This window comes from Mesocricetus auratus, unplaced genomic scaffold, assembly GCF_017639785.1.
Source record: "Mesocricetus auratus isolate SY011 unplaced genomic scaffold, BCM_Maur_2.0 Super-Scaffold_100019, whole genome shotgun sequence".
Taxonomy (NCBI): domain Eukaryota; kingdom Metazoa; phylum Chordata; class Mammalia; order Rodentia; family Cricetidae; genus Mesocricetus; species Mesocricetus auratus.
In genome coordinates this window covers 13,081,158-13,101,792 of record NW_024429200.1, presented here as the reverse complement: position 1 = coordinate 13,101,792, position 20,635 = coordinate 13,081,158, and the positions used below count along the sequence as shown (strand labels likewise).

At 47.2% G+C, this 20,635-nt stretch overlaps 2 protein-coding genes across 2 annotated transcripts; one reads left to right on the top strand and one right to left on the bottom strand.

Annotated features, from left to right (window-relative positions):
• The first annotated feature begins 709 nt into the window (after nucleotides 1-709).
• Nucleotides 710-10,679, top strand: Fscn3 (fascin actin-bundling protein 3). The gene is made up of 7 exons (XM_040728500.1): nucleotides 710-998; nucleotides 2,590-3,286; nucleotides 4,022-4,140; nucleotides 6,398-6,557; nucleotides 7,499-7,669; nucleotides 8,011-8,216; nucleotides 10,465-10,679. The coding sequence occupies exons 1-6, from the start codon at nucleotides 855-857 to the stop codon at nucleotides 8,214-8,216; spliced, it is 1,497 nt and encodes a 498-aa protein (XP_040584434.1). The 5' UTR covers nucleotides 710-854; the 3' UTR covers nucleotides 10,465-10,679.
• Nucleotides 10,680-15,750: 5,071 nt separating this feature from the next.
• Nucleotides 15,751-20,376, bottom strand: Pax4 (paired box 4). Its single transcript, XM_040728676.1, has 10 exons — nucleotides 20,271-20,376; nucleotides 19,794-19,924; nucleotides 19,308-19,523; nucleotides 18,959-19,034; nucleotides 18,301-18,426; nucleotides 18,009-18,091; nucleotides 17,582-17,651; nucleotides 17,106-17,161; nucleotides 16,695-16,836; nucleotides 15,751-15,929 (listed from the first exon to the last, which is right to left on the bottom strand). The coding sequence occupies exons 1-10, from the start codon at nucleotides 20,281-20,283 to the stop codon at nucleotides 15,772-15,774; spliced, it is 1,071 nt and encodes a 356-aa protein (XP_040584610.1). The 5' UTR covers nucleotides 20,284-20,376; the 3' UTR covers nucleotides 15,751-15,771.
• Nucleotides 20,377-20,635: the final 259 nt, after the last annotated feature.

The window sequence follows — 20,635 nt, the reverse complement described above, 5'->3', positions numbered from 1 at the left end:
TTTGTCTAGGCTCTAAGCTGAGGTTTTCTCCTTGAGCTTTGCCGGAAGTGACCCAGCAGAGCCTTTTGGGGGTGGGGCTGGTATCCTTTCTGGCAGATCTGGCTTTCTGCCCAGCCGGTTCACCTGTACCACAGCCAGGGCTGGTGAGGCACAGCACTAGAGTTCCCTTCCCTAAGTCATTCTTTCTGACGTTATGAGAGTAATGCCATCCTCAATGGCTATGTATCCATTTCCCTCACCTTCATTGCAGAGTAATTTCCAAAACACCTGGGCCTTGTCTTCCCAAGGTCCCTAAAGACCAAAGACCAATAGATTTTTCTTGGCTGACTTGAACTTAAAAAAAAAAAAAGGGAATGAAAGGAAGCAAGAAAGAGAAAGAAAAGGAAGGAAGAAAGGGAGAAAGAAAAGGAATGACACTTGGCCACAGAGAACCTAGCAGAACCCCCCTATTAGGAAGCAACTAGGTTGATTCCTATCTTGTTAATAAGAAAGGGAGGGACAGGCCAAAAGTCACAGGTTACAGTACTGATTCCCAGGTTAGTCCTACCTCATTCTTGGAGTTGGTCAGGAAGACATGCCAAAAGCTCTGGACCTACCTCCCTTGGCCCATGGACTGATGCTACCAGGTCAATGCCCTTTCCCCACTGTGGTGGGATAAGAGGCAACCTTTACAGTCACAATGCTCCCGGGTCACAGAGGTGCTGGGCCCTAGGCCAGACCTGCCTGGGAAGTTTCCTCTGGGAACGGCTTCTGGTGGGTACTACGGGCCTTATTCCGGGCCATATGGCCTGTGGGACCTCACCGCTGGGGGGAAGCCTGGGCCGGACAGAGTCATCACCTGTGGCACTGGCCCCATGGCCGAGGTGGACTGGATACACAGACATCCAAAAGCCGAGGACCTAAGGGTTGGGCTCATCAGCTGGGCAGGAACCTACCTCACCTTTGAAGCATATAAGAGTACAATCACAGCTACTGCAAAGAGTTTGGGCAGGAGACAGGTAACAAGGCGAACCTGGACTAGAACCAATTTTCTGAGTGGCAGGTGTGTGTGTATGTGTGTGGGGTGTGTGAGGTGTGTGTGCGTGCACGCGTGTGTGGTCCTAATTGTTGGCATTCTCTCTGCCAAGATGCTTCTACTCCGGGCTTTTGCCCATAGGTCTTCATTGCTCCACCTTTCAAAATAGTTTCCGTAAGATGAGTTGTCAGTGCTGACCTGGCTGTTTCGTCTTCAGGGTTTCCTACACCCCATCCTAGCACAGCGTGGTTGTGTGTTGTGTCGTCACAAAGAGGAGAGGTGGGAAGTCCAGGCTGGAAGGCAGAATCAGGCATCCAGAGGGAGCTGGGCCCATGTTTCTGATCTGGAGAACGTAATGTAATATTTTAAAGTACTTGTCGACTTGGTCTCTGTTTTAGAGAGAAAATAGCAGCAAAGCCTTCTCCCTTACAATCAGATTGATCACGATGAACCTAACAATTGCATCTCAACATCTACACCTAGAGCCAGGATGCTCTTTCTTGCACTTCTGTTGGAGAGGTGGAGCCTGAAGGTGCAGGTTCTGAGTACTGTGCCGTCTCTAGGGTCCGTAGAAGAGGTGAAAGAAATAAAGCAATGCTTGTTCTCTTTAGATATTGAAGGATGAGAGCAAGGGAAAGAGGGGAAGGTTTAGCTTCTCTGAGGTGGGAATCTAGAATTTCTCAGTGTGTGTGTGTGTGTGTGTGTGTGATATGTGAGGTCAGAAGCAACTCTAGAGTCAGTTTTCTCCTTCCACCTTGAGGTGACCTCTCTTATTTTTTCCTACACTGTGGCTCAGAAGCCTCCATGGAGATTCTCCTGTCTCTGTCTCCCATCTTGCCATGGGAGAGCTGGGATTGCAGATGCTTGTCGCTGTGCCTAGCTTTTCTTTTCAATTGTTGCATTTTATTTATTGATTCGTTTGTGTGTGTTCATGCATATGGATGTACCGTGACATGCATGCAGAGGTAGGACAACTTGCAGGGGTCAGTTCTCTCCTTACACAAGTGGGACCCAGGGATCAAACTCGGGTCATCAGACTTGGCAACAAGTACCTTTACCCACTGAGTCATCTCACAGATGTCATTTAGCTTTTTAAATGTGGGTTCTCAAGATAGACCTCAGGCTGTCAGGTTTTCGAGGCAAGAGCTTTTACACTGATCTCTCTCTCTCTCTGGCCCCCACTGGATTTTAAGAAGTCCTATGACCTAGAAGTGGGCAGCCCATAAAATTTTTGTAGTTGTTGTATATTTTGTTGGCTTTGTTTTGAGACAGGCTCCCATATGTATCTCTGGTTGGTATAAAACTGGCTAGGCAGACCAGACTGGCCTTGAACTCACCAACGTCCACCTGCCTCTGCCTCCTGAGTTCTGGAATTAAAGGCACGCACCACTACCCCACAACCCAGAAATCTTTTCAGTTATGTTAAACGAGCAAGTAGAAATGTTCATAGCCAGGAGATGCCAAGGCAGGTATGGAAGGGAGGTGTCTAGTCTTGTTGGAGGTACTGATGGTGCCAAGGGTCCTGCTTGTTAAGTTGGCAGCACTCATTTCCTGCCTCCTCCTGACACCTCCAGACCTGGGAGCTCCTGGTGAGCAATGAACATGACGCACAGGCCGTGGTACGACTAAAGAGCTTGCAGGGCCTCTACCTGCTGTGTGAGCCAGACGGTACCGTGTGCTACGGCAGGCCGAGGACGAGCCACCACGGATGCTTCCTGCTCCGTTTCCACCGCAATGGCAAATGGACCCTCCAGTGCATTATCTCTGGCCGCTATCTGGAGTCCGATGGTGAGGATGTGTTCTGCAGCTCCAGGGTTCTCTCAGCTTACCATATGTGGACCCCCAGACCAGCCCTGCATGTCCATGTGATTCTCTACAGCCCCACCTACCGCAGCTTCGCCCGAGCCGATCACACCATGGGCAGAATCTGGGTAGACGCGGCAGTCCCCTGCCTAGAGGAATGTGGTTTCCTGTTACATTTCCAAGACGGATGCTACCACCTGGAGACTTCTACACACCATTACTTGTCTCATGTGGACCGGCTGGTCCCTCAACGCTCATCACAGACAGCTTTTCACATGCAAGTGCGGCCTAGAGGGCTTGTGGCGCTGTGTGATGGAGAAGGGGGCACATTATACCCACAGGGCGCACATCTACTCCTGGGCCTGGGCTCCAAACCTATGAGGGGTGAGGAGTGGTTCATTCTACAGCACTTCCCAGCCTGGGTCAGCCTGAGGTCAAAGACACGGAGGTTCATCTCAGTCATCTATGGCAAGTACTGGGTCAAATTCCACCACTGCGGGTGGGGGGAGGCGCAAGGTGCTAAAAAAATGGAGAAACTGTTCGGGATGCGTCCTGGTGTTTTCTGACGCTGTGATAAACACCATGTTCAAATGCAACTTGGGGAGGGACGGGGTTGTGTTGTTTTGCTCTGTTTCGGGTTTTGCTTGTTTATTTAGCTGCCATGTCACAGTGCAGCCCTGAGGGAAGCAAGGGCAGGAACTCAAGCAGAAGGAACCGTGGAGAAGCAGTGCTTACTAGCTTGCGTCCATGACTTGCCCAGCTTGCCTTCTTATGCCACCCAGGACCATTTATTTGCCCAGGGGGTGGTGCTGCCCACAGTGAGCTGGGCCCTGGACCCCTCTACATCCATTATTATTAATCAAGAAGATGCTCCCAACAGACATGCCTACAGGCAGTCTCTCAACTAAGATTCCCTTTTTCTGGATAACTCCAGTTTGTATCAAGTCAACAAAACACTAACTAGCACAGGACAAGCAAGAAATTTTCAAACTGGTCATAAGATAGATCCTGGGCCCCCAAGGAGACATTTCGAGGGGCAGATTAACAGATGAAGACATGACTTTAAGGGAAAGTCGTCTGGGCTTCTCCAGATTATTATGGTCTAGCATAAGTTTGAGGAAGGAAAAATACCGGGAAACCCAACAATAAGCATGGAGAAGGGGCTGGAGTTGAGCTAAAATGATGCTTTGTGAACTTCTTTAGATGCTGAGGTGTCTGCTGCCTCTGAGCGCTTGACCCCAATGTCCTTGTTCCAGTATGAATGTAACAGTGAGAGTCCTACCTTACAACTTCGTTCAGCCAATGGCTACTACCTCGCCCAGGTGAGACTTTGATTTTCAATGCAAGAAACTGTAAACACTGAGCTCTCCCTGTCTAGACATACTTACACCTTCCCTAGTGTGTATGGTCGGATAAGATTAGGTGAGTTGGAGGCCCTACCCAATGAATATTCATTCTCCTCCAATGGGCCCTCTTTCCCTTAAAAGAAATTCATTTTATTGTGGCATAACTTAAACAAATGTAAATTATATGATATATATGTAATGTGTGTTGTATATAAATATATAAATGATGTTATATAAATAAATTGACCTACTTTAAGTGTAAAATTCAATGTGCTTCAACAAATGTATATAACCATGCAACCATCCCATAGCCATACCACAGGTCAGAGAATAGTTCGGTCACCATACGAATTCCCAGCTACTCCCCATGGTCAATTTTCCTTTATACTTGGTCTTCTCACACAACTCAGCTGTGTTTGTTCTGCCATTATAGATTAGATTTGCCTTCTCTAGAATTTCATCTATTTGAACTCATATGCTATATATGCTAAACTTATTTTGAAAAGCAGAATTTTACTAAGATCTGTCCATGTTGTTACATGTATCAGTAGTTCCTCAAATGTATAAGAGTCTCATACTATTCATAGACATAAACATGATTTGTTTATCCATTCAGTTGTGGTTGTTAACAACACTCAGGTTGTTTGCAGTTTGGCCTATTATGAATAAAATTGCTACGAACATTTGTGTAAGGAGTCTTTTGCAGGCTCTTAATTACATATATCTTAGATAAATACCTAGGAGTAGAAGAACTACTGGGTCATACAACAGATGTGTGTTGAACACCCCTATAAAGTATTAAGTAGTTTTCAGCGGGGTGTGATGTTGCATGCATATAATCCCAGCACTTGGAGAGGAAGAAGCCAGTCGATCGGGATAGGTAGATCAAGAGTTCAAATCCAGACTTGGTTTATGTATTAAGTTTGAGGCCAACCTAAACTATATAAGATCCTATATTAATGAAAGATAAGGACAGAAAATATCAGTTTTCAAAAGTGACTCTACCTTCTACATTTTTCCAGCAGCGTGGGAGGGTTGCCTAACCTCATCAGCCGGCACTTCGCATTGTAATTACTCCAGGAGCTGTGTAACCTCTTGCTGTGCTTCAGTTTGTGTTTAGATTATTTATAAGTGGCTATTTAAGTATCTCTTTGCACATCTATTTAGATGTCTTCTTGGCTAGGTGTCTTCAAATTGTTGCCCATTTGTTACCTAGCTGATAGTCTTATACCTGAATTGTATGAGATCTTCATATCCTCTAAAGTCAACTCATGCTTTCTCCAACCTACGCCTTGCCTTTTCATCTTCTCCTTTAGTTACTTAGTTATTTTTAGTTTTTGTTGTTGTTGTTGTTTTTGTTTTTTGTTTTTGTTTTTGTTTTTGTTTGAGATAGGGCCTCACTATGTAGCTCTGGCTGTCCTAGAACTCACTATGCAGACCAGCCTGGCCTCAAACTCACAGAGATCCTCCCACCTCTGCTGGGATTAAAGCGATGTGCCACCACACTCAGACTCCTTTGCATTTTTAATGACATTTTTGAGAAGCATTGTTTTTTTTTCATTTACAAAGTCCTATTTGCCAGATGTTTAGATATTTCATCCTTTTCCATCCCAATAAATCACTGTTCAACCCCAAGCTGTGAAGTTTTTCTCTCATGTCTTCTGGATGTGCTATAATATAAATTTCACTTTAAACATTTCAGGGTCAAAGTTTCTTTCTCCTCTTATGATATCCTAGCCCCATTGTCTTATGCTTTTCACTGGGTTACAGTGCAGGCAGACGGAGATGGGAGATCTGAGGTCACAAAATTAGTTTTGTGGAGGTAATTTTTTTTCATTTTTGCCTTACAAAGAAGTTTTGAGGGGCTAGAGAGAGATGGCTCGGTGGTTAAGAGCACTGACTGCTCTTTCAAAGGACCTGGGTTCAGTTCCCAGCATCCACGTGGTGTCTCACAACCATCTGTAACTCCAGTTCCAGGGGATCTGGGCACCATGGGCGCCAGGCATGTGGTACATAGACTTACAAGTAAAACATTCATACAATTGAATGCATCTTTAAAATATATATTTTAAAAAGAGGATTTTTGAAAGCATAAGACACGTACTTTAGAGAATTGCTGAGGCTGGGTTGGGGATGTGGGAGGATATGGGAACAGGGCCCAGGACTAAAATTGATGGGTAAAGCTGCGGCTGTTAATCTTACTCCTGGTCCCTGGACCCCACATTTTCTCTAGAGGCGCCACAAGGCCATCATAGCTGATGGGCACTGCATGGACCCTGACACCTTCTTCCGTGTGCACTGGAATTGTGGCAAAATCATCCTGCAGTCCTCCAATGGGCGTTTCCTGAGCATTGCCTCCAATGGCCTGCTGATGGCAAACGCCACCATCCCAGGTGAGCAAAGCCACTACTCTCGTCCCAGGCTCCCCCAAGCCAGGGATGCTGTGAGCGCAAACTCCCTCACACGTTGTTGCATAAGTATAGGGAGAGAAAGGGTGAATGTGGAGGTCAGAAGACCTCAGGAATCGGGTCTCTTCGTTTCCCCTCTCATTGAGGGTTCCCGAGACTGAATCAGGTCGTTAGGCCTCTGTGGCAAGCGCTCTCACCCGCTGAGCCATTTTGAAAAGGTTTTGGAAGCACTGAATTGACATCAGAAGGCTTGGCTGTGTGTATCCGTTCAGGTGCTGAATGTTGTTGCTGGAACAGACCCACTTTGAGCTTCAGTTTTAACGTCTGTAACCAGGGTTCTATTCTGTTGCTTCACAGGGTCCAGGTGGGGAAATAGACTAACATGTCCCAAAGAAAGGATATTTAGGTTTCTTGCATTCCGTGCTCTGCTGAGTGCCCTAGTGTAAGACCTGGCATGCGGAAGCTGTTCAGTAAAGGTTAAAACACAATGTACTGGGATGACTGACAGCTCAGTGAGCAAAGCGCTTGCTACCCAAGCGTGAAGACCTGAGTTCTAACCCCCAGCACCCACATAAAAAGCTGGGTGTGGTAGGGGTGCCTGTCACCTCAGCGCTGGGGAGGAACAGGACAGAGGCCGAAGAATTGCTGAGGCTTGCTGGCTGCCAACCTTCACCAAAAACGCAGAGTCCTAGATTCAGTCCTCAGGAGATAAGGCAGAGAGAGAGTGAAGGAGGGGGACACTTGACACCCTGGTCTCCATGCTCGGGTGAGCGAGGGTGCGCACATACACACATACACACACGCACACATGCACACAGAAAAATGCTGACATCATTGTTGGGCATCCTCAGTGCTCCTTGGCTTCCCTCTGGGAAAACCCTAGAGAGAGCCAGCCTATCCAGATAACTCCTTCCTGTCTCTTTCAGGCCCAAACGAGGAGCTGGGGATTCGATTTGCCAACCGCCCCTTCCTCATCTTGCGAGGTCGGTATGGGTATGTGGGCTCCTCCTCAGACCATGACCTGATGCAGTGCAACATGGATCAGCCTGACTGCATTCATCTACTGCCCTGCCGCCAAGGCATCTATCACTTTCAGGGTGAGTGGTTCCTCTTCCCCACCCAGAGATCCTTATCCCGCCCAGCCGCAGCCCAGGCCAGACTTAGGGATCTGCCACGCCAGACACTGCTCAACACAAAAACAGAGCTCCACTTTGTTTTCAGACTTCAAGGCTCCAGGGAGGGTTAGCAGAGTAGGAATTGGTGAAGTTCCCAGTGGTTCTGCATTTCTCTGGAGGGAACTACTTAATGCAGGCAGGGTATGATCCCCAGGGACGGGGGAGGAGCCCGTTGCATGCCTCAGGTAAACCCCCTTGGAGGTTTCACTGCTTAGAAAACTGCTTTCCGAATGGACAACCAACCCTAGCTCTTCCCTCCCCAGCACAGGGTGGATCCTTCTGGTCAATTACATCCTTTGGCACCTTCCGCCCGTGGGGAAAATTCGCCCTCAACTTCTGTATAGAGCTTCAGGGCAGCAACTTGCTCACGGTACTGGCGCCCAATGGCTTCTATATCCGAGCGGACCGAAGTGGCACACTATTGGCAGACAGCGGAGAAATTACCAAAGAATGTATTTGGGAATTTTAGGTAAGGGAGAGTAGTGTGAGTCTAGAAAGCAGGAGCCGAGGCACCAGAGGAGAATGGAGGTGGGTCGGGAAGTGGAGGGTGAGGTGGTCGGGGCGGGGGTGGGTTGGGGGTGGGGATAGGAGGAGCTTGTGGTGCAAAGACCAAACTGCGGGAATGGGCGCTCTCTGTCCAGGAGCCGACCAACTCCGGGCGTTGATTCCAAATCTTCCGCATGTCTTGCAGGCTTCTAAACCTGGTCTTATTAGCTAGGGGAAGAAAAGCATCAAGCATCATGCCTGAGCTTCTTAATGTTATGCCACACTGACTTGTGGGTCTACAAGCAGGCCTGGGTGCCCCATGTCTTTGTAAAGATGCAGAATTTTACCTCATTTTGGGGGGAAACAGGTGACTTTGAGGATCTATGTAAAGAGGGAGGGGCATTTCTGTCCTTAACCCTTGGTTTATCTCTTACCCCGATTCTTCTCTGAAATGCCAACCCCATTTCTCTCCAACCTGGCTTGATTTCAGCTTTCTAGCTCTCTGAGTCAGCATGATTGATTCCACTCCGTAGTCCTCCCCTTCTGAGGTGACTCTCTTCTGCCATCCCATCCCTCCTGCCTGATCCTACTGTCCTTCCAGATGGTCCGGGTCAAGGCCCCGTACAGGCTCTCTTAAACCCCTTTGGCTGCCTTCATCAAACTGTGCAAACTCCTTGAGTGTACTCCTTTTCATGACTACCTCCGTCAAGGTTAGGTACTGTTGTCATTGCCCCTCAAGAACAGTCCTGGTCCCCATATTCACCCCCATCCAGTCTCTTCTGAACACCAAGTGATTTGTTTTGTTTGTTTTGAGACAGTGTTTCGTTGTCTAACCACTCTGGCTGCCCTGGAACTCACTTTGTTCCAGGCTGGCCTTGAACTCACAGAGATCTGCCTGAGGCCTCCTGAGTGCTGGAACTAAAGGCCTGGGCACCACCACTGCCCATCCTGCACACCAAGTTTATTTTAACCTGCTGCCTCCGTTTCACCATTTTCTGTTCTGAGTCCCAGGGAACTTGTTGTTCTTAATCCCGCCTTTTCACAGGCCAAATGAGCCTTCTAAAAAGTACTTGAGGTTTGCTGTTGTCCCTGCTGTTGTCATAGTCATATAGCCCAGGTTGGCCTTTGATTTACTCTGTAGTTAGGGATGACTTTGAATTCAGGATCCTCCTGCTTCTACCTCTGGAGTGCTGATTACAGGCAAGCTCTACCATGCCTGGTTTTATGTGGTGTCAGAGATGGAGCCCAGGGTTTCATGAATGCTAGGCAAGTATTCTTCTAGTGGTACTGTGATGTTAGGGAAATTGCTTTCACATTTCAAGACCTCTGTTTCCTTGAAGTAATCTATGCCATAGGTATTATCAAGGCTAAAAGCCAATCAGAAAGTAACTATATAGACCCTCAGTATATGGTCAGTCTTCTCTGCATATTCTCTATACAGCCACCTGACTGTGCACAAACTGAGGAAAATAAAATGAAACCCCACTAGGCTTCAACTTTTGTATCTATCTCATGAACAGTTTGGTTTAACAAAAATTTCTCAGGCTCTTTCAAGCCCCACATCCTAGTGGACAATGTGCTGTAGTGCATCAGAGCTCAGACTTAGACTCAAAACTCTTCCCTTAAAGGGGAAACAAGAGTATGATTTTGACCTTGGAGGGAATTGTGCGCATTACATAAGATGGTAATTGCTCTGTGATAACTGGCATCTAGTAACTGTGAGAGCTGGCATCTACTACGTTCTCATTCTACCAGAAGTCAGTAACTCAGTTCAACTTCTTAGGAAACAGGGCCTTGTGCTTAACATGCTGGGAGGCCCTGGGTTCAATGCCAGCATTAAAACAAGACAGGACAAATACACAGAAAGACAAGTTCTTAGTAAACATTTTCCTATTAACTATACAGCCTTTCTCTGAACTTTGAAAGGGGGACAGTGTTTTTCCTATATTTTGTTTTTGTTTTTGTTTTCCAAGACAGGGTTTCTCTGTAGCTTTTGAGGTCTGTCCTGGAACTTGCTCTGTAGAGCAGGCTGGCCTCGAACTCACAGAGATCCATGTACCTCTGCCTTCTGAGTGCTGGGATTAAAGGCATGCACCACCATCACCTGACTTTTTCCTATGAATTAATCGCACACTAATTTAATGTTTACCCTCATATGGAAGGGGATCCGTCACTTTATTCTCTCTCTTCTCATAGAATTGCTGAAGGTCCATTTCCTCTTCCTTCTCCAGGTCGATGGGATGCCACCTGCCAAACTCTAAATCCCCCAGGCCTCCAGGAACAACTTCTAACTAAACAATACAGGAGACCCAGAGTCAAGATCCAAGAGAAGAATACATGTTGTACAATTTTTCCTACTGAGTTTACTGAAACACCTGTTTCAATCGACAATACATCACAACAGGCCACCCCCAAGATCCATACGTGTGTCTGACTCAGGAGATGTAATATGTGTCTCATTGGGACACATAGGGTCTGGACTGTCACATCTTCACTGTAGAATGTGCATGTACATACATATGAATGCCATGAAAATGGAAGGGGGCTATGAGGGAGGAAGAGGAGGCCTAAATGGAGGCGGGAAAGGAGCAAGGGAGGGTACATGACAGGAACAAATGACAAATGTTGCAGGTTTTCTCTCATATGTGGAATTTGGATGTAAATATACACACAGATACACATACACATGAAAGCGGAAGGGAAAGGAAGGGGGCATTGAAAATGCAAAGAAGAGTGGAATAATAATATGTCTGTGTATATACACACATATGCATTCATACATACATACATATGTATCAAAATAAAACACATTATTTAGCTGGTGATATATACCTGTAGTCAGTACTCAGGAGGCTAATAAAGTGCCAAGCCAATTTTCAATTTAGGCTACACAATGGGACCCTGTAAAAACCACACACACACACACACACACACACACACACACACCACCACCACCACCACCACCACCACCACCACCACCACCACAACAACAACAACAACAACATAAGCCACACAAGCATTATTTTAAATACTAGCTCAAAAGAAGAATAAAGTGCCTGTTTGAGGAGTAAAGACTATCTTCCCAGGATACTGTAAGTTCTACCCAAGAGGAAGGAGACTGATAGTTACCATGTGCTCCCCACCTCTAGCCCGAATGAATAAACTTTTCCCAATGGCTCCTTGAAGAACTAGCCTTGCCCTGAAGGATTCAGAGTACAAGTAATATTATTTGAACCGAGTGGGATGTATGTGTGGGTGGATGTGTACATGTAACTGTAGTTAAAAAGAGGCTATCATGCCTGGACATCATAGCCTAGCTATGTGTGTGTGGATGTGTACATGTAACTGTAGTTAAAAAGAGGCTATCATGCCTGGACATCATAGCCTAGCTAGCCACCCCGGGCCGTTGAAATCATGGATCTTGAAGGAGAATGTATCCCCACTACTTTACTAAATCAGCATTATCTCTAGCTACATTCTAAATATCCTTATAGCCGAAAATAATTATAGTTCTCACCGGTAAGATTCAAGGATCAGCCGGGCATTGGTGGAGCACGCCTTTTATCCCAGCACTTGGGAGGCAGAGGCAGGTGGATCTCTGTGAGTTCGAGACCAACCTGGTCTACAGAGCAAGTTCCAGGACAGCCTCCAAAACAATACAGAGAAACAAACAAAAAAAAAAAAGACTCAAGGATCATTGTGGAAGAGAGGGAGGAAAGATTATAAGAACCAGAGGAATGCGGAGTTTGCTGTGAGATTGTGTCTCTTAGAAACGTCAGAAGCTATATACTCCTGGAGCCTCTTACCTGAAAAGGGATGATACCAATAGACATATTAACATGGATGGAGAAATCTCAGGAGGCCTCAACCCCTAGGCAAAGAACTATAGGTAATTAAGGAATGATGAGAGCTAGAGAAATAGTCTTCTCTGGGAGAAGAGCACACCCATTGGTTATCTAATACCAATGGTCTGCTATGAAAATGTGTACAGACAAGTAACAGTATACAGACTTAGAGCAGGTTGTAATTATATACCTAGGAACACACACACACACACACACACCTAAACAAAACAACAAAAAATTGCAATTAAAGAATAAAGAGGTCAGGAATTTGAAAGAGTAAAGGAGGAGGTACTTGGGAGAGTTTAGAAGTAGAAAAGGGAAAGGGGAATGATGTGATTATATTAATTTCAAAAAATTAAAATAAAAAAATCTTGTACCCATTCTCATGTTTAAATTAAAGGTGCTATGAATTTGAGAGAGTGGAAGGAGGTACATGGGAGGGGTTGGAGGGAGGAAAGGGTGAAAATAATGTGATCATGTTACAATTTCAGAAAACAAAGACTATTATAACAATGTTTAGAACAATGAAGGAATGTTACTCTTATGAACATGGGTACAGGTGTTAACATGTGTCCCTACAGCCCTCCTTTTCACCTCCTGGCTGTTCACCAAGCCTCTTCGAAGTATCATTGGCTTTGATGCAGTGACATAAGGAGTAGAGTAATTCCCTCGCCATTTCTGACCTCTGCAGGGAGCTGGAGTGCTTGGCCAAGGGCCCATGACTCATTGCTGCAGAGCTCAGCCTCTGACTCAAATGGGACTGATGTCTACTGTTCTTACCATTATAGCAGGACTCCTGAAATGTGTGCCTGCTTGCACTGCCTTCATTACTCAAGCCCTTATCTACCTACCACTTGTCCTGTTGGTTTAATTCACGTAGATTCTTAAACACATTCCGTTAGAAAGGGGTATTTTTTTCTCACTGTCATAAAACAAAACCCAAATCACTTGCCATAAATACAAAGTGACTACAAAAATAAGCCCAATGAGAAAGCAAAGCAATACCATGAAATCCTAGTTTAGACTTCACCTCCCAGCCCAAACTGAGCTCGGGTCTTTGCTTTTGTTAAGGTTAAGCAACTGTGTACAGAGGTGCTGAAAGGACCCATGTGAAACTTCCTTCTGCTGCAATCAGGATTGGAAGTGCTTTAAAACCTAAAACCAGCATCCACGTCCACAACTTTGGGCAAATTGCTCCATGACAGTAAATGCTTACTTTTAAAGCTCTCTGATAAGAAAAGCTGAAATAAAAATATGAAAGATACTCACTTTAGACAGAGGAAAATGGTGTTAGGTTTCAGTATTTCTTCTCGAGATACATGAAAGAAGCCCAGTGGTGGTGACGCACACCTTTAACCCCAGCACTCAGGAGGCATAAGCAGGTGGATCTCTGAGTTCAAGGCCAGTCTGGTCTACAGAGCGAGTTCCAGGACAGGCTCCAATGCTACACAATGTCTTGAAAAACAAGAAACAAGTATACATGAAATGTTTCATTTTTAATTTAATGTTAAGTATAAAGTGCTAAGGAGTAGGAAGCCTCTTTTCCAAGATGGCATTAAACACAGACCTATGCCAGAAAGACTGTGCCTGCAGCCCCAGCAACCTGAGAGGCTGAAGCCGGAGAATGACTTGAGCTCAAGAGTTCAAATCTCTCCTGGTCAGTATGAGACTCTCCTGCAAAACAAGTTTTATATCTAAAGAGATAAGAAAGACATTTTGCAGGTTATTTAATATGAAAGCCCTTCCTCAGCATTCTGTAAACATATATGCACACAGGCACCATGGGAAGGTGCATGTACCGGTAAACATCTGTGTGCAAACATGAGCACGCGCGCGCGTGCACACACACACACACACACACACAATCATGTCCAATTTCCCACAAGTGACCCTTCCTATTTGCTTATTGGTGCTCATTCATGGGCCTCAGCTGAAATAAGACAGGCCCAACCATTGCTGACATCAGGCCCGGCCATTGCTGACATCAGGCCCGGCCATTGCTGACATCAGGCCCGGCCATTGCTGACATCAGGCCTGGCCATTGCTGACATCAGGCCTGGCCATTGCTGACATCAGGCCCGGCCATTGCTGACATCAGGCCTGTTGCTGAAGCAAGTGGCTGTTCTCTAACTGTGCTATGCACATTTTCTTCCCATAACTTGCCTCCTTTCCTAGGCTGCTCTATCAAGCAGATCTCCATCTCAAAAGCACAGAAGTCAAGGGAGGGCCAGGCTGGGTAGTGTTAGTCATCAAATGGCATTCAGGGCTACACCATCATAAAACTTTCTCTGTTGGTGGAAATGCTCCATGATCTGTTCTGTCCAGAGCAAAAGCCACAACCCACACGTGGTGTTTGCAACGTGGCTGGCTCTGTGGTAGCTAACTGTTCGTTTGAATGTGAATTACATACAAACATGTGTGGCTGCTCACTAGCTCCTGAACAGCCAGCTTTGGGGGATTTGCTAATAAGTCTTGTTGAATGACTCCAAGTGGAAACACAAGCATGCTCCCCACCCCCACTCCTGTCGTCACCACCATTACCCAACCTCTGTGTTTCAGAAGAGGGAGGATTTGATGGGAATTTGCAGAACATGCCTATCATTCTAGTACTTGGACATTTGAAACAGGAGGATCATGAATTCAAGGCCAGGCTGGGATTACTTGGGGGAGAGAGGGGCAGGGAGGAAGGGAAGAGACAAAGAATATAGAAACACAAGCCGGTCTTCCTTCATAAATATCCCTTTACTCAACTTCTTTTCTCTAGCTTCTTCCCCTCCCCTCATCCCAAGACCACCTATAAGTCTGGAGCTTCCTTTGCCGACACACTTGAGAAGATTTGGGACTCAAGTGTGTCCCTGGAGTGAGAACAATTGAGAGCAGAATCTCAAAACGTCATTTCCACTCTGATGCTATGGCAAAAAGACATATGCAATTAGGAAATCGATGTTCATTTGTTTAGACCAAAAAGCTATAGTGAATTGTCTTGGCAGATGTAGTGGCTCACACCTTTAATCTCAGTATTTGGGAGACAGAGGTAGGCAGACCTCCATGAGTTTGAGGCCAGCCTGGTTGGTCTACATAGTGAGTTCCAGGACAGACAGAGCTGCATAGTGAGTTTGTGAATCAAAACGAACAAATAAACAAAAACAATAAAAGAACTATAGTAAATTGTCTTGTCAGTGTGGTGGCCTCCCAGTACTTGGGAGGCAGAGGCAGAAGGATATCTGAGTTTGAGGCCAGCCTGGTCTACATAGTGAGTTCCAGGACAGCCAGAGCTACACAGTGAGACCCTGAAAAATAATAATAATAAAAATACAGTGAAAACAAATAAAAGAATTATAGTAAATTTTCTTAGGTATGGCTATTATGGTTAGTTATATAAGTAAGGTTCTGATCTAGTTTTTCTCTGTAGACCTGTGCTGGAGGACTTAAGGATGAAGTGCTATGACGTAATATGATATGTGTGCATGTGAAACCCCAACATCTAAATAGATCAATATACACCTACATACATGGGACAGATAGATTCATTTCTATACAGATAAATATGACTGGATACAATGCATACATACAATGAATAATTAGAAAATAGAAAGATAGATGATAGACAGACAGACAGACAGATAGACATTGGTGTTCATGAGAAAAGAATAATAACAGCGAGAACCGTTGTTAACTTTAAAAAAGCTTTTACTACTTCCAAGGGGAGGCCTGTTGTGGCCAGTGTGAGTAATGGGTTGATGCCGCTTCTCCTGGCCCTCCAATCAGATGATACGCAGGAGGGCTGGCGAGGCAGGGCCAAGCAAACTCCACACGTGAAGAAGAAGTCACAGGAAGAAGGGGGTGGCTATCTGTGTGGGAGAAAGTAACGGCATTAGATCCTACCTATCTCTGGGCCTCTCGCCTTACTCCAAGTCTGGCAACAGTGGGGTACCAGACAGATTAGTGGCCCTTGGCAGGAAGAGCAAAGGTGACAATGGGGGTAACACCATGCAAGACTCTGGGGAGCATGGGCGTTCCCCCACGTTAATTTATTCACTATGGGTGTGCATGCATGTATTTAAAGCATGCCTGCATGTGCACAAGCAGGGGGACTTAGACTCTTACACACACACACACACACACACATCCATTAATGTGTGTGTTCAAATGTCTGTATGTGCACAGCGTGTGCTAAGCACACATGGAAGCCAGAGGACAACTTGTGGGAGTCGATTCTCTCCTTCTCCCGTGTGAGTTTCTGGGATCAGGCTCAGTAGCAAGTGCTTTTCTTGCTGAGCACCTGGCTGGCACCCACGTCAGACTTACTGGTCCTGCAGGCCTCTCAAAGTCACTGAGGAGTCAGGCTGAGACATACTTACCTAAGGGCATATATATTCAGAGCTCAATACCACTTCCTTTGCCTTCTGTAGGTGCCAGAGCTACTATGGACTTCCCAGCTTTAAGAGCCGCACAAGGAATGAGGGAAGCTGTTTTGAGAGATTCCTTTGGTATCCCCAACTGGAGAACCACACCCTCCCACAGAAAAGGTGAAGAATACCCACGACTACCCCTTCCCACACCCTGCAGGATCTGTACTAGACTCTGGGCACACACACCCCGTTCTCTATTCTTACCCCAGCAGGACTGGAGACAGGCTTGGGATGGGGTGTCACTGGAAGACCTGTCTGGTGCCATCCACAAGCACAGCTGACAGAAGGAAGGACTCGGTGGTTCCAGCACAGGCAGGGCTGCTGAGGGCACACTGCCAGGGGACTGCTAGAGAAAGCAAAGTTGGGTGTCTTCTCAACCGCCAGTGAGTCTTCCTATTCAGAAAGCCTGGGAACCAGGACTGGACTCTATGACCCCCGAGACCACCTGCCCCCCAGACTGTGTCTTACAGTCCAGAGGATGCCATTCACATGGGAGACCAGGGGATAGCACTGGGAAGGCCTTGGCTATCTGTCCATGAATTTTACCCAGGCCTTCACCAGAAACAGGAGAGGTCATGTGATATCTTCATGAACTCCCCCTCTCTTCCCAAGTACCTGTGCAGAAGTGGTCCCTGGGGGAACTCTTGGTACCATCAGATCCTGAGACACACCTACAAAGTGAGGGTTGATCCACTCAGAGAGAAAAAATAGGCATGGGGACCTGGGGTATGGCAAAAGACAAAGGTGCCAGGAAAAGTAGCAGCTTCCTGCAGAGTTTGGGAGAGACAGATGTCACCGACTAGACTGCCTTCTTCCCAGAACAGGTCTTAGGAAACTAGGCATAATAATTAAGTTCAAGCGATGATCCTAGGGACTGAGCAGTCCTTAAGAACAGCGTCTGTGCATGCCCAGGATCTAGTACAGAGCCAGGCACATGAGGATTGCTATGTAAATGTGGATGGGTGGATGGATGTGTGTGGGGGTGGATGGATGCGTGCGTGGGTGGATGGATGGATAGATGGGTGTGTGGATGTGTGGATGGACAGACAGACAGACAGACGGACTGATGGACAGATATGCACAGAAATCACCTGCCAACTGTGTTTCCCACTTCAGCTTCTCTTGCCTGCGCCACTTGGCTCTTCTGTTGGAAAACCAGACCTGAGAGAGAACAGGGACTGTATCATGGCGATGTTTTCAGCCCCTGGCACCAGCTGCTCTCATCATGTGTCCCTGGTGCCTGGACTCAGGAAGCAGAGACTTCCTCCTCTCTGACACTCTCTCTCCCGCTCTGGCCTTTGCTCTTTCTCTGTCTCCTTCCTCACCTAAAAGACTTGGGTGGGGGAAGGAGGAGAGTAATCAACAGAAAAGCAAGGAGGATTTCATCTCTCATTTTTTTCTAAATAAGTTTTTCCCCCGCCCTCTTGCTGCCATTTCTGTCTTCGCAGACCCAAAGCCCTGGTCAGTACATTCTTCTGCTTTACAGTTTCCTCACACAGTGTTTCAGAGATCACTCACCCTCACTGTGTCCTCAGACAGAGAGGTGGCAGCAGCCAGCTTTCCACGGGCCACTGAGTCTGGATACTGCCCACGCTGGAACTCTGTAGAGACAGAGGTTCCCACGGCGGGAGTAAGGCACGGTCTCTTGTCCATCCCCACTCCCTACCTCTTAAAACCCCAAGTAACCCTTCTTCCCAAGGCCAAGCCGCCCACAACCTGTACCCTTCAGCCTTTTCCCACAAGTCTCAGGACTGTGGCCTTGCTGCCATACCGAGGACCTCCAGCTCCACCGCTCACCCCAGCCCAGCACCTTTCTCCAGGGCCTCAGCTTGGCCTGGGGAGAAGATAGTCCGATTCCTGTGGCTGGTCCCTGGATGGGGACCTCGGGGAGCCTCACAGCTACTGTGGGGACTGGAGGGAGCTGGAGCCAAAACAGCTACAAAAGAGGACAATGTCTTGTGGCGTTTGTGATGTCGGCTTCCCTGGCTACATGTGGTCTCTCGCTAGACAACACAGGCACAGAAGCATAGAGGACTATGCAGTTCCTTGGCAGTTGCTATACAATGTGCTCAGTATCGTGGGGCTACTTGGGGAGAACAGAATTGCCCCGTGCTTGAACGACCCCATAGAATACGGGTGAAGTTCTGAGAAGCTAAACAGGAAGCAGAGGAAGGGTGTGGCAGGCCGGGTCTAGCCTTGCCCTCACGATTAGTGTGAATCTAGGAGTTAAGGGATCTAGGCTCTGTTCTGAGACATGCCAACCACTGGCTGATGACTGAGCAAGGAATTTCATTTTCCCGAACTTCCATATTCTACCTGGAGAGACTAAAGCCACCTGCTAGACCCTCTTTAAGGGCGGGTTGGCAGGGTAATTGAAAAGAAAGAATTCCTCACGGTGGGCAGAAAGAAGAGCAATAAAATGCTAAGGACTTGGCTCTGTTATCTCTGCTGGCAACTCTAAGACGCACCTGGTAATCTGAGTTGTGTCCAGTGCAACTTCTGGTCCTCCTGTAGTGCCCGGAGGACTCTGTTGATAGAGGACACCTGGGGGTGTTGGGGTACACATTGGGAAAATGGTGTCTGCCTTTGCCCCCTACTCCCCATTCCCAAGGCAAGCTTTCCCCCCTCCTCTCCTCATGCTTCCTCCTCAGTTCCCTAACCACCATCACTGTTCAGAAGAGCAATTTGTGAGTCAACAGGCCGATTCCAGCTTCCCCTAACACCGGCTGGGATGACAAAATTACAAAGAAAAGAGGGATTTCCTTCTCCCCACAGACCGTCTACTAGCAAGTCCCAGGGTAGGGAGAAGGCACTTACACTGGGAGCCTTGTCCTGGGAGCAAAGCCCTTCGGCACAAAGCTGGCGTTGGATCTCCCAGGCAAAGATCGCTGGATACTCGTCCTTTAGCTGAGCGATTCGAGCCACCACAGCCGGTGTGGCCAGACGTGGCTTGCTTCCCCCGATACCCTTGGGTTCTAAGATACCTGTGCGGTAGTAGCGTCCTAAGATCTTGCTCACACAGCCATTAGATACCTGAGTCAGGTGAGAAGCAAGAACAGGACATAGAAGACATGATAGGTAGAAGGAAGCTGAGCGTTGCTTGGACAGGAGGAAGCTACAAGGCAAAGAGAGAGTAACTGAACCAAGCTATGGAATTGAGAGGCACCTAAAACTCTGCTTCCCGACCTCCAAGAGGGTCTTCTAGGAGGAGACCCTTGGGGCTCAGCCCCAAACTGCTGCCTTAAGGGAGGTCCTTGGTGTCTGGTTCTTGACTCCATCACGGGATAAAGGGTTTAGCACTACCTTAAGGCTCCGAGAGATGTCACAAGGTCGCATCCCATGCATTGCCAGCTGCACAATCTGCTGCCGGGTGTCCAGAGGAAGAGGCCGGCCATTCACAAAGAGTCCCCCCAGCTGATTCACACTGCTGATTCCTGAGTATTAGAGGTAAACTCAGCACACTGCGTGTGTCCAGGTCCTCACCCGCCCGTGCGGAAGGCTACCCGTGCTTTCATCCTGGTCTGCTTCCATACAGGATGCCCTTCTCTGAGACTGCGCCCACCTTTTCCCAGGGTCCTCAAAACAAGCCACTTTCCTTAGGAGCTGGTTATGTCCTAACCCGAAGGAAACTGAGGAAAGCAGAGACAGAGCAGCTGGAGAGAACTATGCCCAGAGCACTGGCTAAGGACAAATGAAGTTATGTTGTTGGGAGCCAAGCCCTGGGCTGCATTCCATCTCTGAACCCTTCTATATTCCCCCATCTTTTCCCAGACCTCTCACCGTCCTGCTGCATGCTCCCCACTGGTTCTCCTCACAGAAAGACAGGAAACCAACCGGCAGGCTGGGAGGGGGAGCTTCTAGAAGTTTCCCTTCTGATCTGGTTCTGCAACAATATAGGGTTATTTAAGTGTGGTCTCTTGAAATGGTCAAGGGATGGAATGTTTGTGACAGGCTCATCAGGCTGACTAGCACTAAAACATTACAATTCTGTTAAGTTTTTATGCGATGGACATCACTGGGTCAGCTGAGGGCTGGATCTTTCCCGGTGAGGAGGTTGGAGGGGGAGTAGGAACTAACTTCCACATATCTATTAAAGAAGGTCTGAGAGGTGGAAGGGACCATTCTTCACAGTGCTCAGACTTTCT